We start from the raw sequence: 17,489 nt of genomic DNA on the forward strand, positions 1-17,489 counted from the left end.
TCGCTGTCTCTGCTGCCTCAGACTGCTGTGCCTGCTCTGAAACATCAGCCGGACCTTCCTCAGCCATCTCTTGGGAACTGACAGCCGGGCTCTGCCCCTCAGGCACCCCTGCATCGGCTGAAAGGCTGTCAGCTCCCCCTTCCTCCTCGCTATCTGAGATCAAGGGCATGATCTCCCCTCCCCTCTCCCCAAGTGTGCCAGCCACACACGAGCAGAAAAACAGGGTTAACGGAGCACTTGCTCCATCCACCTCATTTAAGAGGAGGGGATGTCAGGCAGGCTATCTGCCGTGGAACCACCAGGCTCACATGCAAGTCTGGTGGTTCCAACGATCACTGAAAACTGGTCTGGGCTTCCCTAGCCCGGTTTTCATTGATCGTCAGAATATCTTCAGGGACTTCCTGGGCAAAGAGCAAGCTTTCCTTTTATTTGCATTATGTATGGCTTTCTCTTGTTATCAGTGAGCACCCTTTTCCCAAGATTCATTCACTTCTTATTGATCCATCTGTAAAGCTCAATTTTTTTAATTCTGCATCAAAATAAGGGCTTGTAAAACAAGTCCTGTAAGTTCTCCTTGTAACAGTAAAGGTAAAGTATGCTGTCAAGTCAGTGTCGACTCCTGGTGACCACAGAACCCTGTGGTTGTCTTTGGTACAGTACCTGCCTTTTAAAAAATTAGAGTTTGACTTGATTGCTAATTATGCTATATATGGTTTGATTCCACCCCCACCTCTTTTGTTTTGCCTTGGGGGCTGTATAGCAGAAACTTTTAAGAGAAAAACATGACACAGACTTAGTTCTGGGTTTTATTTTCTTCTCTCCTAACACCAAACTGATACAGTTCTACTGCTGCACACATTTTCAGTTATAAAAACAAAACATAAAAACATTCCCTTATACTTCATCAATAAAGGTCCCAAAAGAAAATCTGACAGACCACTTTTCAAGTAATTTCATTCAACAGCTTGTAGTGCTTGTGTGTTCAGATTCTTGAGGGAGAATCAGGCTCAGTATGTAATATTTATTTTTATCACATTTAATTTAATATTTAATATCTAATATTAACATGGATTCACACAAAAAAAGATTAAACACCTTGGGGGTGGGAAAGTTTGATAAAACCTGATGCCGCATGACAATACATAAAAACCTATATGCCCTGATCCAGCTTCCTTTGGTTAAGTGATAAGCAGCATTAAAAGTAAGTTCCATCTGTTGTTAACACCACAGGAGCTTCTGGTGTGTTCTTTAAGTGTGTCAATGCAACTGCGCTCCTGTACACAATTGCATGATATATGGTCATTATTTCCAATGGCAGTACATCACACAATTTTGTTAGCACAATTCCAGCATTTGCACAAGAGCGCTCTTGCACAATTATGTCAATCTTTTTTATTTTATTTTAAAGAAAAGACAGGTGCTCCCAAGGTGCTAAAGATACCTGTGGGGGATTGTACAGAATGTCAGTCACTATGCTTAATGGGGTTTACTCTACATTTAAATGTTTAGCCTAAGTTCTATTTACAAAGAAGTTAGCTGTGATGAATCAAGTCCCACACAGTCTTTTAGTTGGAATTAGTTTTGATTCACTTTAGCTGGATCAAGGCTGCTGTTTCTTAGAAAGAGCTTCATTTAAAAAAAAAAACAGAAGAGAAAATAAGAGTATGTGACTTTTAGAGTAAACATTTCAATTTAAAAGGTCAAATAGAGAATGCAGGGATATAAATTATTTTTAAAAAAATCATCATTACAATTGTTAAAGCAATACCATACAGCATATAAGCCTTCATAATTTAGTCTTGAAACAGCACAGAATAAAGGCTATGATAGTCAAATGTTTCACTTTATTAAGACATCTTAATAAAGGTGTGCATGTGTGGGTCTAAAACTGTTGACTAAAAATATATTTGTCTCTAAAATATATATTAAAACATTCTTGGAGAGTTTAAAAAACAGCTCTGTTATCTTCTTGACATATCAAACTCGATACGTCCTAGAATGGCAACAAATAAACTGTTGAAGTTTTACAAAGTACAACTTTTAAGAAGTATATCAAATGTGGTTTTAAAATCTCATAGGCACTTAAGATAGAGTATCTTTATAGGAAATTTTTGGACATAAAGATCTTCAGCTCTATTTCAGTAGAAAATACTACTAAATATTTAATAGAAAACTATCAGTAGTTTTGTATTAAAGTACAAAAATAACTGATTCAAAGTAATTATCCATTTTAACAACAACATAAAATTGCAAACACAACCCCAAAACCTTTAAGGCATTTTCCTTTTCATCAGTAAGACAAGGCACTGAAGACACACTGGATGTTGGTAAGACCAAAGTTTGACCTACTTTCCCCCCTATGCAATATTTAGGGAGATTCATCTCCTTCATCACCAAGCATTTAAAAAAATATATAGTTTAGAGAGGCATGGATCTATAGTCACCATGCTAAGGCCAGTTCCCAAATTATCAATTTCAGCTTAAAAGATGTGTGCAGAATATACTCAACGATTAAGTATGTCGACAGAGGTGACAAAGGGAAGAAGTGCTACATAAAATATAGTGTCATCTATACAAAATAGTGTCTTCTACAGAAAAGTAGTCCAGCTTAGTATTTGACAGCTAGAGGAGATAATTTAGTGTTCAACATGATTTGAACAGCTTTGTAACAAACAACAAAAGGGAGAATGACACGTGGCTTTCACTGCAAAGATTGATCTTAAGCTTCTTTAAAGGTCTCTTTTGTCTTCATACTGACACATACATGCAGCTCTTTGGCTATCAAGGTATGGCTTGCATCCTAAATGTATGACTGCATCAAACAGGAGTTGAACTGTTGATTCACATGCTGCAAGGGAGGGAAAAAAGCATATATCAAATTAATATTTTAATAATAACATAAGGTACAGATGTCATTACAGAGCTTCTATTTTCACCCAAGACTCAATATGTAGCTTATATGTCATACAGATATAGAGTATCAAGCATTAAACTTTACTAAAAGTTAAAAAGTGAATATATACCTTGATTTGGCGCTTCATCATAACCACTATTCAAGAAACCAAAAACCAGGAGTACAACCACATTCATGGGAATTAATGCACAGAGGTATGTATAACTTTTAATAAAGTTTAACACAAATGGCCTGTCTACACTATCATGGCCAAGGCTGGAAGGCAGCTCCATACTTCCTGACACAACTACCTGTGGTTTGCTACACAAGAACTGACCTTATGCCTAGGTTACTGCAAATCTACAGGCTGGGATCCAGATACCCAACAGCATGCAGTCATGGGTAGTTCCACTTCGCATTGTGATGATGCAAAGCCAACCTGCAAGACCTGCGTTGTCAAAAGGTGTTAATTGTGGAAAGTCTGCACCATGTAACATATGTGCCAGTATCACTACTTTCCCTACCTGAAGGGAGACAACACATATCATTAAGCCTTCTCTTCCATCTTCCCTGTACTGGGCCTGCAGGAATTACCTGCAAACAAGGTGCCCAAATAACTGGCAGATAGTACATGCACCATCTATTTTTCAAGTAAGTTTGCTAAGCAATTCATTGTTGTTGCTCCATTATTGTTTTGTTATATCTGGTAGGTTCTTCAGCTTTTTATAATTTTCAGTTTTAATTTGAACCTAATAATTGTGTTTTTTAATCTGACTTTTAAAAAATCTTAGTTTATTTTATTACTTTTATTGTATCTGTGTCTATCTTATTGTTGTGAGCCGCCTTGAGCAGTACTGCACTGGAGGGGAGGGGTATAAATATTTTAAATAAATAAATATAAGCAATCATATAACAAAACTACTGTCAGCTACCAATGATATTGGAAACAGAGGGGTATACATACATACCAAGGGCCACTGCTTAAATAGGTCAGCTGGTAGTTATCTGCCTTAAATATCATAACCCATTATTTTATTTTATTTATTTATTAGAAACATTTGATATACCGCCCACTCCAAAGACTCTGGGTGGTGTACAAAAACATGCAAAACAAGACAGCATTAAAATTACATTCTAAACAAAACTAAAGTAACTAACAAAAAAGAAAAAAGAGCAAATAGGTAAACTACAGGGTAAAAGCCTGGCAAAAAAGAAAAATCTTCAATAGAGACTTAAAAATTAACAAGGAAGGAGCTAAACGAATTTGCAGGAGAAGGGAATTCCAGAGAAGTAGGGCAGCAAGCAAGAAGGCCCTTTCACGAGTTCTAGCGCCCCGAACCTCTCGGAAATCGGGGACTGACAAAAGGGCTATTTGAGCAGATCTGACCGGATGGAATGTAACTGGATGGGAGAGGCAGGTCTGTAGATAGACAGGTGCCAAATCCCGCAAGGCTTTGAGGGTCAAAACCGGGACCTTAAATTGAACTCGGTAGTGAATAGGCAACCAGTGCAATGACTGCAGGAGAGGTGTTACCCTGTCATATTTTCTGTTTCCCATAAGTAAATGAGCCGCTGCATTCTGAACCCATTGCAGCTTTCTGATCGTCCTCAAAGGTAACCTTAGACAGAGGGCTTTACAATAATCTAGGCAGGAGATAACAAGGGCATGGGTCACTGCCATTAATGCCTGCCGATCAAGGTAAGGGCGTACTTGATGAATCAGATGGAGCTGGGCAAAGGCACTTCCGGCTGCAGGCTCCACCTGCTGTTCAAGCAGGAGGTGCGAGTCCAAAAGGACCCCCAAATCATGTACAAGCTCCTTCGGGGGCAGCGCCACCCCATCTAAAACAAGGTTCACATCCAGCTGTTGGCCGATACGAGGGCTGAGTAAAAGTAGTTTAGTCTGGGTGGGATTCAGTCTGAGCTTATTTTGATTCATTCAGACCTTAACAGCTTCCAGGCATCAAGTAAGCACAGAAGCAGCATCTCCAGAATGGTCTGGGATGGCAATATACAGCTAAATATCATCAGCGTATTGATGAAATCTCGACCCAAACTGGGAAATGACCTGACCCAGCAGCTCCATATAGATGTTAAAGAGGACAGGGGCAAGAAGGAGAAGAGAGCTGGTCTTGTGGTAGCAAGCATGACTTGTCCCCATAGCTAAGCAGGGTCTGCCCTGGTTGCATATGAATGGGAGACTAGAAGTGTGAGCACTGTAAGATATTCCCCTCAGCAGATGGAGCCGCTCTGGGAAGAGCATCTAGGTTTCAAGTTCCCTCTCTGGCATCTCCAAGATAAGGCTGAGAGAGATTCCTGCCTGCAACCTTGGAGAAGCCGCTGCCAGTCTGTGAAGACAATACTGAGCTAGATAGACCAATGGTCTGACTCAGTATATGGCAGTTTCCTATGTTCCTAACTGAACCCTGGGGAACTCCATAAAGGAGTGGCCATGGGTCAGAGCATCTGTCCTCAATGCATACCGACTGGACACGCCCGCTAAGGTAAGAACGGAACCACTGTAAGACAGTGCCCATGATACCCAACCCACACAGGCGGTCAAGGAGGATAGCATGATCAATAGTGTCAAAAGCCACTGAGAGATCTAAAAGGACCAAGAGAGGGACACTACCCTCATCAAGGTCCCGAAGAAGGTCATCTACCAGAGTGAGCAATGCTCTCTCTGTGCTATGCCAAGGCCTGAAACCCAACTGATAAGAATTAAGATAACCAGTTTCCTCCAAGATCCTCTCAAGCTGGGCACATACAAGCCTCTCTAACACCTTCGCTACAAAAGGGAGGTTGGAGACCAGCCTATAGTTGTCAATTATGTTCATATGGGCCAAAACAAACAGGTAATTCTGTATATAAACAATGTATGAACAATACAGAGCTAGAACCCTTGGTCTTTTTAATACTTACAGAAGCATAATCCCCACTTTCCTCCTACAATAGCAGCCACAAATAGTGAAGTCATGCAGAGGACCACCCAGAATTCTCCTCGAACATAAACTAACCACTCTCTTTTGGACAGAGACCATGGGAAAGATTGGAAGGGATATTCCAATTGGTGGTGATATTCTCATGAGTAAACAATTCAAAAGTAGTGCAGATAAGCACTACTTTCAAAGGGCAAATACTTATTTCCATTAGTCTATATATCCTGCAATAATGCCCCTTCACCCTCCCAAAAAAGAAAAGAAAGAATTCTTGAATGATTCACAACAGGTATGTTATGAAGTATGTATCAGCAGGTCTTTGATTACTCACTTCTGTGCTGCCTATTAATTGGTTTTTACAGTTAAGGCAGACTTTTATAAAGTTGTGTTATCAGTTTTAAAGAGCAGTAAAATGCAACAGTTTGGAAAGAGATGGCTTGTGTTAAAGAAACACCCACTCTGACAACAACATCACCAAAAATCATTCTAGAATTTTGTTGAAGTAACAGTTTTGGAAGATATTTGCCAGTACTAATTATATTGTAAACTGGGAGAAAAAATGGAAGTTATAATCTTGAGAATCCAATGTTTACAAAAAAATTGGTTTAAGATGAGATTCTGCTGATAGAATCTGTTAGAACATTTTCCCTCTTTATTAGAGGCGCATATCAATACAAACTTCCAAGAAGATGGGAAAGATAGCAAAGTCACATAAGTTTGTACCCTCGGGTTCAAATTTCCAATAAAACACAATCTACATATAGGAATAAACTGTCAATGATCTCAGTTAGATCATTGTATCTTGTACACTTTCTGGTATTTACCTTGTACACTTTCTGGTATTCCTAATGTCTTCTGTACATCTCTACAGATTTTAGAAAGGCAATACTGAAATTGCTCATCACAGTCATTTTTTTTGTTGCCACAGGTATCGTAACATCTGTCATGTTGATTGCAGCATTTTGTCATTGAAGGAATGCCAATGTCAAACTGAGAAACAAGTTCTTCAGGTTAGCATTTCAGAGATACACCATTATAAAAATCAACTGACTACCTGCACACAGGGGATGAAATGAATTATAGTTTATCTTAAAGGAAACCTAGAGGGGGTTGGAAAGGAATAGACTGATGTCCTACAAATATATCAAAAGGTTAAAAAATATTGAGAACTAAAGAAAAATGGGACAAAAACAAATATATTAAACTGTCCACACCAATTAAGTCTGAGAAAAGCCCTAATCACACATTGAATTCAACACCTGCACAATCTGTGTATGGAGTACAGTTATTCACATGTTATGCTGAATATAAGAACAGTAGCACACTTCCTATCTACATTCTGCATTTAAAGGGGCCTGTACCCCAGTTCACTTTTAAAATGAATGCATATACAGTCATTCATATACAGACATTCATGGAAGACTGGCCTATCAATGGACTAGTCTGATATCTATCGGCTACCTCCAGCCCGAGGCACAAGGCCTCTAAATACCAGTTGCAGGGGAACAACAGCAAGAGAAAGGGCATGCTATCACCTCTTGCCAATGAACTTCTCAGAGGCATCTAGTGGGCCACTGAGTGAAACAGGATATTGGACTGGATAGGCCTTGGGTCTGATCCAGCAGGGCTGTTATGTTCTTAACATGTATGAGTATTCAGACATTCTGAACAAAGGCACAGCATAATGTCTGAATAGGCCTAAGCTCCTTTCCAACTAGTAGTGGAACCAAACTGTAGAAGGGAGAAGTAAGGAGAACAAATAGCTTAATTCCCTTAAGCCCTCTTCAGCCTTGGGTGCCCATGGCTGCCGATCATGGAAGCAGCAGCCATCATGGTTACAGCGTGTCCATCTGTAGATAAACGCCACAGTAACTGTTAGGGGCACGTTGCCAGGACTCACTGATGGGTGGTGGGACTTCTGGGCCCGCTTTGACGTGCTGTACACTAATACAGCATCTCTACTAATAATGCCTGAACAGGGATTCAGAGCTGGAATAATTCAATGTTGTATTACACTGTTCAGTAGCACATTTGCATCAGATGCTTTGGTCTTGTCTTGGGGGTGGGGGAGCATGGAGAGAATCTCCCTTGCAACTTGGAGGACAGAAGGGAGAATTTGCCTTGTTCTTGAGGCTAATTAATTAATTAATTAATAATAAACAGCCTTGGGCATCAATAAAATTACAACACATCAACTACAGAAGGCCTCACTACTTGGGACAGCCCGATAATTAAAGTACCAAATCCAGGCATTAACATCTAGTAGACTGTGTGTAAATAGCATAATAAATAATATAAATAATAATAATAACAATAATAATGAAGAAGAAGACGAAGACGACAAAAAAGAAAGCCACAAATAAGAAAGGGATACTAGACATGACACTTTGGTGTTCAAGATAAAAGTATTTTAATGAGAGGAGTAGAAGACTAGAACTGCACATTCAGGAACCAACGTTTAGTTATATTAGGGGTAATGGAGTAATTTTTCATCTGGTCATGTAGGCTGTCACGTCCTCCAGCTGAGAGACTACAACTCCCATCAACCCTGACTATTGGCCACTTTTGCTGCACACATCTGCTGGAAGGCTGAAATTGTATAGCCCCAGTTTACTTGCTTGATTCATCCATCTACGCATCCCAAGAGAGGGTATAAAACATAAGGCCTGGTGATCATATCAGATCCTTTGAGGTCCCAGTGTGGCCTGCAGCACCTGCTACCATACTCCAGACCAACAGCTGAATTATCTACTGGACTAAAAAGAGATGCCTTTATCAGGAGAAAGAGGCCTCCCAATAGACACTACCTTGTGTACCAGCACGGGCCTCTTCCCAGTTTAGTTTAAATTATCGGAAGTGCCAAAAATCTCAAACTGAGTGAAATTTGCAATCTGCGATCAACATGCAAAGGAGTGGGATTTTGATGACAGGGATTTTAAACATACCAAAATGGGGAGCAGATGTTTTGGCAGGCAAGATGACTATCGGAGAGGGGGGGAGCAGTAGCACTTGGGGGGCATGTTTGGAGAACTGCAAGGTGCATATGTATTCTCAGGCCCAGGGAATAGCTTGCAAAGTGGGGGTTGTTAATAAAGGGCATAGGAGATAAACAAGGGGAACTTTTTAGAAACTCACTAATCGACCTACAACTGGGTCTCTTCCCATAAAATGCAGATGGCGGGGGCGGGTATATGACTCTGTTAGGAATGAAGTTTAGTCCTCTGACTCATTTGAGTAGGATGTTCATAGTAGTTTCTCACCAACTTATTTTGTGTATGAAGAGTTCCTTTGGGCTGGTGTAATTCTAACATATGGGCTAATATAGCTAGGCTCTTTTCAAGATGAAGACGACACATCTTTCAGACCTACAGTTCTGCAGTTCCCAGGGTGCCAATAAAAACTCTAGTTGTAATGACTATGACGCTAGTGAGTTAAACATCACTCTTCTCAAGTCACAGATATGACTGTACATTATAATGCTAGTTTCTGTATTTATCTAATGTTTTGTTTCCTTTGTTTTTGAACTATACTGGCCTTTGGATATGAGCAATAACATGCTCACATGTACATAGTGCCGCCCCCTCCCCCGCCCAGCCCCAACAGAGATCCATTTGGCAGAGACTTTTTTTAGTTCTCAGTTTTTAGCTTTCTATTGATAACTTTTAATTTGTAATTTTAAGTGTGGTTTTCGCCTGGTTTAACTTGTTTAACTTTATTAATCTTGCTTTACTGAGTGGTGTACTGGAGGAGTGGGGTATAAATATTTTAAATAAATTTAGCTTGTACATGATGATTTTGCATTACATTTGCAACATTTTTATGTCAATCCAGTGACAGGTACAGACATAGCTTACTGCTATACAACCAACAGCTGACATCCAGACTATTTGCTCAATAGTACTACTCAGAAGTTCTACTCAGAAGTTCTACTCAGAAGAATAGTACTACTCAAAGGACTACTGTATTTCAATAGGACTTCCCCTGGTAAACTTAGGATGTTAACCAGTGACTTTCTTCCAGGCGATTGCTAGCAAATATGAACTTCTAAATGAGTCAGATCCATTTTCCTTTCTGGCACAAATTCATTATATATGGGAGTCAATGGCCAACATCCAGACTAACACTACAGGGGAGCGACAACTTTTCTCCATCTTCCGTTGCCTCTAAAGCAGACTGTGAGTCCAGAAAGTTGTCCCTGGGGGCCACACAACCCTCACAGATTGGTGAGATGGGTGAAAATGGCCCCTTACTTATAGTGCCAGAGCAGCATTAGTCTGGGTGTCAGTCACTGTACATGAGAAGAAATGTGAGTAAGGAGCTACTTACTTGAACTCCAAAAAGAGGAGATCCACATCCATTGGGTGGTGAAGGTTTATAGTCATAGCGAGGAAAAGGCTTGTATCCTATAAAATATGAGGAGTGTTAAATACTTACAATTTCCCAATTTTCCCTGGACTTGATATCTTATTTTGAGACAGGGGTCCAAGCACAGCATTGGTTGATGTAGATGAAAGTAGGCTTGGTTCTAGTGACATCAGTAGAGCAATCCAGTGCAATTACTACTCACACATTTATCCTGCTCTTCCTCCAGAGTTCAAGGCTGTACTACCTTATAGATGGGCTACCCCATTTTCCCTCACAACAGTTCTGTAAAATAGATATGGTTGAGAGATACTAGGCTTGTTCACATGATTGTTAAGTCCTATCCACCTTTGGAAACTGTGCACACTCCTGATTTTCAGTCATGAGTAAAAAATCAAGGTAGGAGGTAGCGAGTGTGATCATCTGCTAAGCCTCAACTAGGTAGGATGAACACATCCTACCCAGATTCAATCCCTAATAGGAGGGAAAAGCTCCTCATCCTACCCAGCTGAGACTTAACAGACAATCACACTCCCTGCCTCCCACCTTGATTTTGACTCACATGTGGGCAAAAAACAGGAGTGTGCATAGCTCCCAAAGGTCTTATCCACTTAATGGTCATATGAATAAGCCTAGTGACTCACCCAAGATTGCTTTATAGCTGAGTGCAATCTCCCATTCCAGAATTTCAATTCCTATACCATCCTGGTTCTCAAACATGTTTATAAGCATGGGCATAGACATTTGTGTGCTTGGGAACTATCACTGAAGGAAAAGTCCCACAAATGTAAGATTCCCTTGTTTGAGAAATGCACCTTTACATTTAAGTAAAGGTGTATTTCTCAAACAAAGTGTACAGTCATTTCACTGATGTCTATGGCATTACTCTGTAGGAAACAGCTTGCAAAGTGCAGCCTAGGGTGTCAACTTTGGAGTAAAAATATTTAGCTTTGTTTGTGTGTTCTAATAGAAACATTATGTATTAGGACATGCTAATTTATATACTGTATATCCAAGATTGAAAGACTGCAGCTTCTCATGAAATGAAACAGCTAGGGGCTGGTGGAGACGATATTGGGGCTGTCCATCTGAATGGCCCTCTACATGTGCTCCAAATACTTGCTGGATGGGCCATAGGGATGAATAGACTCTCCACACAATAAAGGAACGTTCTGGGAAGGTGTTGGGACATCTGTGGAGGACATAATGATGGGCAAGCTCTTTGTGCATCTCCTTCCTAATCTGGTATCTCTCTACTGGCCCTAGGTGAAGCATTCTCTGTATAAGAAAAGCTTTGGGTGCAGTGGTCCCCAACCACTTCCATTGTAAACAGCTTCCAGTATCATGTTTTTGGTAAAGTCTGAAGTGCTGGACTCACAGCTCTGACAGGGAGATGTATGAAGTCTCTCCCCACACTTTGTATGTCCAAAGCTACCCTAACACTGCAGGCTTAAACTGGTTTAAACATCCTTTCTTCTCCTGAAAGAACTTGAGCAATTTAGGCATCAAGTAAAAATGGCCTTGTTTAGGCATGCTTTCCCTGAATGTTATTTTTTGATGGTTTTGCAAACTGTTGCTTTCTATATGTTTTTCTTAAGATACTCTGAAGGCCCTTCTTAGGGTTGAAGATGTGGGATGTAAATCAGCTTAAAAACATACAAGTTGTGGACACTGTGCTGAGAGCCAGTGTGGTGTAGTGGGGTTAGAATGTTGGACTTTGACTAGGAAGACCTGGCTTCAAACTCTGACTCAGCCATGACGCTCATTGAGTGAACTTGGGCCAGTCACTCTCTCTCAGTCTAGCCTACTTCAGAGGATTGTTGCAAGTATAAAATGGGATAACCTGCATCTACATAAGCTGCCCTAAACTCAATAGAGAAATGATGACACAAGGATGTAGTAATAGTTTTGCAAGGGAAGGAACTGCGATGACAAAGCGTTTCTAAATTACAATTACAATAATTCTTTTAGTAAAGACTGATAGCTAAGCTCATGTAAAACTGATATGTTTTTGTAGCTGATCTTTTAAAACAAGTTTTACTGACCAATGTTTTATTGTACCCTGGCTAACTGGACATCAAGGCACTTTTTAACGTGGTGGTTCTTGTTTGTAAGGGGAGTTCAACTGTCTCTGGGATCAGCAGTGTGTCCCTCCAGTGGTGGTGGTTGTGGTGTCTCCCTTATGTTTCATTTTAAGATCGTGAGTCCTATGGGGACAAGCAGGCATGGAGCCAGCTAAACGACAGCCTATGTCGGGCCCTGCCCAGTGGCCCCTGTAGTGATGTCCCATGTGTGTGACATCATGTGCACAGGGGCATGGTTTCTGCTCCGGAGAACTTGAGCAAGCTCTTCCCCCATCCATTTCAGGCAGCGTTTGCTGCCTGACAGCCTTTATTTCCCTTTCTCTCCCTCCAGCAAGGGAGGAGCGCTCTGCAGTTCGGGCATGGGAGAGTTCGCTCAGGGCTCTTCTGAACACCCCTGTGGGCTTCGGCGGCCTTTTTCATTGGCGGCCTGGGTTCTTTGAACCTGTTCGCACAATAGTGGCTCCGTCTGTGGGTTCAGGGAACCACCTTCGCTGGTCTTTTGTTATGTAAACTGTTTATGAACTTTTGTTGCTGTTAAATATATAAAAATAAATATTATCATATTGATGTTATGTGTTTTGAACCATTTTTAACAGCCTTAAGGATAGGCTTGAGCCTGAAACATTTTGGAGGCCATTATAAAGGCCTCCGAAACGTTTTGGCTTCGGGGGCCATTTTGGCGTCGGCAGGGGTGGTTCTTTAAAGGTGGGGTAGGGTGCACTCACCCCTCCCACTGCATTTCCCCTGCCAGCACTCCATTAATTTCAATCCCCTCGGGGTGGCAGCATTCCTCCCGTCATCGTTGCCATCATTGGCCGGAAGTACCGATCGCGCATGTGTCTGTCGAGGGCGCGCACATGACAGGCGCACGTGCGATCATTACTTCCAGCCACTTCTGGCCAATGCTGGCAATGGGGCAGCAGGGAGGAACGCTGCCGCCCCGAGGGGATTGAAATTAACGGAATGCCAGCGGGGGAAATGCGGCGGGGGTGTGTGTGAGTGCACCCTCCCCCATCCTTAAAGAACCTCCCCCGCTGGGACCGAAGTACTTTCGGGCACATCCCTACTTAAGGATCTTAAGTGACTGGAGAGGGGAGGAAAATATGTTTTAAAATAATGGAGATTTACTAGAACCTGTATTACAAATTCTCTCCTTATATGGAGAAAAACATATGAGTTATTAACATTTTACTGTAGGAGCTACTACTTGGAAATGTCAGGTGTGTTTAATACACTTAGCTGTAGTCTGAGGCCATATGAAAGGAAAGGAAAGGAAAGGGAAGATTGTGCCATCGAGTCAGTGTTGACTCCCGGAGACCACAGAGCCATGTGGTTTTCTTGGAAGAATACAGGGGTGGTTTACCATTGCCTTACACCCGCGCAGTTGTTGTTGACTACAGCTCCCAGAATCCCCAGCTGCAATGGGTTTTGCTTGAGGATTACGGGAGTTGTAGTCAACAACATCTGGGAATCCCCGTTAGAGGGAACACTGATTGATGGGCCAGTTCAGACCATATTTAGTCCACTGCCCCATGCACACACAGTACAAGCATGTGTATGCTGTGAATGCCATAACCTTCCAGCCTCCCAGAGCACCTTTCCCTAACCACATGGGTGTGTGTGGTTCATTTGAACCACCCCTTTTAAACTAGTATTTGTAGCACATGTAACGGGGAGGTTCAGATGAACTGCACTCCCCTCACATAGTTAGGGAAAGATGCTCCTGTATATCAGGAGGGAGGGGAAGAACACACATGCTCACATCATTATGTGTGCAATGGCAGACAAAGTCCGTTATGTGACCACCCAAACTGGCCACATAATCTCAACCCTCTGAGTCCTAGGGAAAACTAGTGGTAAAGAAACAGAGCACAGACAGTTGTGTTGCAGAGGGCGACTAGAGAAACACAGCATGCTTTGTACTACCTTATTCAGAGCAGGAGTATATGAGGCCATCACTCCTTTTTTCACAGCAGTAGCTTAATCACAACTGAAGTGGTTATTCACACAGCACAGAAATAAAGTACCTTTACTGCTAAATTAAACTAAACTGAACTGAATTGAGTGCAGTTTAAACTGACTGCAGTTTGAAATGGTAAACATGAATACATCCAAGACTTTTACATTTTGTTTCAGACAGACAACTTTCCTTCAAAGCTGTAAAGAGAAAGACAGCTCTGAAGTAGTTGTAGTGATTAAAATTAAGCAGGGTGCAGTCAAGAACTTTTAACGTCCCCCACCAAATTTTTTAAAAAAATAGAGTACTAAAGTGCCAGGAGTTGGGTTCCAACTGGTTTAACCTAGCTTTTGAATCCTGATCAAGGAAGTATGGATTGCCTTTCATATTGATGTTCAAATATACTAATCTAACAAAACCGGAACCTATATACACAGTGCATTCATACATGCATAATCCTTCTGTAATAAGACCCTTTGGCACTATTACAGATCAACTTGCATTTGATAAAACATAACCACTAGAACAATAGTTATGTGAGCTACTTAAGCAAGTAGGAGCCACACTTAGAAAAGATTGTAAGTATTTTGAAAAGTCATCTATCATTTACTTACATTTACTTCCTCCAAGGAGTCCAGAGTGGTGTACATGGCCATGCTTATCCTTACAACAACCCTGTGAGGTAGGTTAGGCTGAGAGATAAGTGGCTGGCCCAGAGTCACCCAATGAGCTTCATAGCTGAATGAGGATTTGAACTCGGGTCTCCCCGGTCCTAGCCCACCACCAATGCCATGCTGGCTATTGTTGCTTGCTGTCACAGATGGGGGCTTCAAATGAGAGGCTATAGACACAGTCCAGTGTCTGACGTTTGAAAGGTCCAGATGCCATATACATCATGAAACAGAATTCTAATTTAGCAAATAATTATGGTTACCATTTGCATATCTTGACTAAGTACACCCAGCAAGTGCCTTTTAATTTGGATCAGCCTATTTATTAGTAGAACTCCAAGCAGCACATATCTCCCCCCCCCCGTGGTCCCCTCTGCAGGCACTGACCAGACCTTTAGCAAGCTGGCTGCATCATGTGCATAAGCAACAACATGCTTTCAGACCTGAGTTTAGATTTGATTTGATTTGCCCCCTCAATGGTGTACCATCTGGAATTAGGGCATGCCATAAGGGACATCCTCATTCACCTCCATCCGTTAGAACATATCACTACATTTATTACCATCACTGCATTTGTACTGGCAGAGGCCATCCTCTCCTCCCAGGAGATCCAGAGCAGCATTCAGGTAAGTGTCTATCTTGTGAACGCCGTTCCTGATGGTCTTCAGCGTCATCCTCCAGTCGGGGGTTTGAGGCTCCTGGCCCTGGCCCCGCTGGGGCTGCATCCCCAGCAAGCCACAAGTCACGAGAAGCGGCAGGAGGGCCCGCCTCATCGTCGTCCCAGAACGCCCAGCGGCCAGAGCTCTAGGACGCACCCCCCACGGAATCTCCCGCCGCTGTGCGCTCCAGAACGCGGCGGCAGCGGGATTCGGAAGGCTGACCGTCGGGCTAGTCTCCCGCGGCGAGCAGCTCCATTGCGCGCAGCATTCTTCCCAGACACCTGCGTCTCAGCTAGGCGTATAGCGGCCGCTCGGCTTCCCTGCTTCCTCGGCCAGCTCCGGCCAGGGAACTGCCACCATCCCGCAAAACTTCGGTACCTGTTCCCACCGACCCGTCACCCTGAATTCGCCCCGCCTCAAAGCCAGACGTCAGGGCGCTTGGGAGGGGCGTCCGGGGCTAAGGGGAGTTACCAGCCCTTTAGAGGTGGGGAGAAGGAGGCAGGGCAGTCGTGGCGTAAGGAGTTAGGCGGAGTGGCGCCGCTTGCAGAAGAGGCGGCGTCCTTAAGGAGACAGAGGCGCTGTTTCCCTCCCTTGTCCACTCCACAAAGAGGGATGAAGCCTGGAGCAAGGCTGGTTCTAGGTTGTTGTTCGGCTGTTGTTCTTGGTTTTGGGAGGGGGGCACTCCACAGTGGGCTCAATCCGAACTGTTGGGTCTCCCAGAGAGTGAAGACCGGCTCTTTGCTCTCTATGCTGCCGTCGCTGCTGGTTCTCCAGGCAGGCACGACGAGGAGCTGCTGCTACTGCTTCTACCCGTTCGCTCGCGCTTGGTCGTTTCTCTGGGCGGTGCAGATTGCAGCCGTTGGGAGGTGGGGGCGTTCTCTGGTCGGGCTGTAGCTCGCTGCTGCGCCATACGGAAAAAGAGAGCGAGGGTTTTGCTGCTTTTCTGTGCGCTCGCTCTAGGCGGCACAGTGGTTGGGATTGGGCTTGGAAATTACTGTGCAATTGCACCTAGAGGGAAAGGAGACTTTTGAGGATACCGTGGACAGCCAGGAAAACAAACAAATGGATCATAGAATAAATCAATCCAGAATATTCACTCGAGGCACAAATGACCAGGCTCAAACTATCATACTTTGGACACATTATGCAAAGATCCAGCTCCCTTGAGAAGTCCATAATGCTGGGGAAAGTTGAAGGCAAGAGAAGAAGAGGACGACCAGCAGCAAGGTGGATGGACTTAATTACGATAACAATGAATGCACCACTGAGAGACCTTAAAGGCCAAGTTGAAGACAGATCATCTTGGAGAGAATCTATCTATAATTATTTAAAATATTTATACCCAGCCCCTCCAGTGCACTACTGCTCAGTATACTAACGGTCTACACCAACATGATGGCACTCAATCAATCAATCAATCAGAGGGAAAGGGGGCAAAAAGGGACATAAGGCAGAGGGCGACTGGGCACCCTCGCTCACTCCCTTGGAGTGGCCGGGCAGTAAGATGCTCTCTAGACAGTGCAGTGGGTCCAATTCAAGGAGAAAAACAGAGTTCTGTGTGAAAGAGAAATTGCCATCGCTGCTTCTCCCCTCAAGTCCAGATCATACCTGCTGGATCAGGCCCAAGGATCATCTAGTCCAGCATCTTGTTTCCCACCAGATAGCGAGGGCATGCCCTCTCTCCTGCTGCTGCTCCCCTGCAGCTGATATTTAGCGACATCTTGTCTCTGAGCCTGGAGGTGGCCTATAGCCATCAAGACTAGTTGCCACTGATAGACCTGTCCTCCATGAATTTTTCTAAGGCCCTTTTAAAGCCATCCAGGCTGGTGGCCATCTCCACATGATGCGACAGAGAATTCCATAGGCTATTTGTTTATTTATCATGTTTTAATACCGCCTAATATGTGCATCTCTAGGTGGTGTA

The 17,489-nt window shown here is 42.9% G+C and overlaps 1 protein-coding gene across 1 annotated transcript; it reads right to left on the reverse strand.

Annotated features, from left to right (window-relative positions):
* Positions 1-788: 788 nt before the first annotated feature.
* On the reverse strand, positions 789-16,705 carry PLA2G12A (phospholipase A2 group XIIA). The gene is made up of 4 exons (XM_053255554.1): positions 15,469-16,705; positions 10,159-10,235; positions 6,657-6,822; positions 789-2,848 (listed from the first exon to the last, which is right to left on the reverse strand). Exons 1-4 carry the CDS (start codon positions 15,677-15,679, stop codon positions 2,730-2,732), a joined length of 573 nt encoding a protein of 190 aa, XP_053111529.1. The 5' UTR covers positions 15,680-16,705; the 3' UTR covers positions 789-2,729.
* Between the last annotated feature and the right edge of the window lie 784 nt (positions 16,706-17,489).

Source organism: Hemicordylus capensis, chromosome 5 (assembly GCF_027244095.1).
Source record: "Hemicordylus capensis ecotype Gifberg chromosome 5, rHemCap1.1.pri, whole genome shotgun sequence".
Lineage (NCBI taxonomy): Eukaryota > Metazoa > Chordata > Lepidosauria > Squamata > Cordylidae > Hemicordylus > Hemicordylus capensis.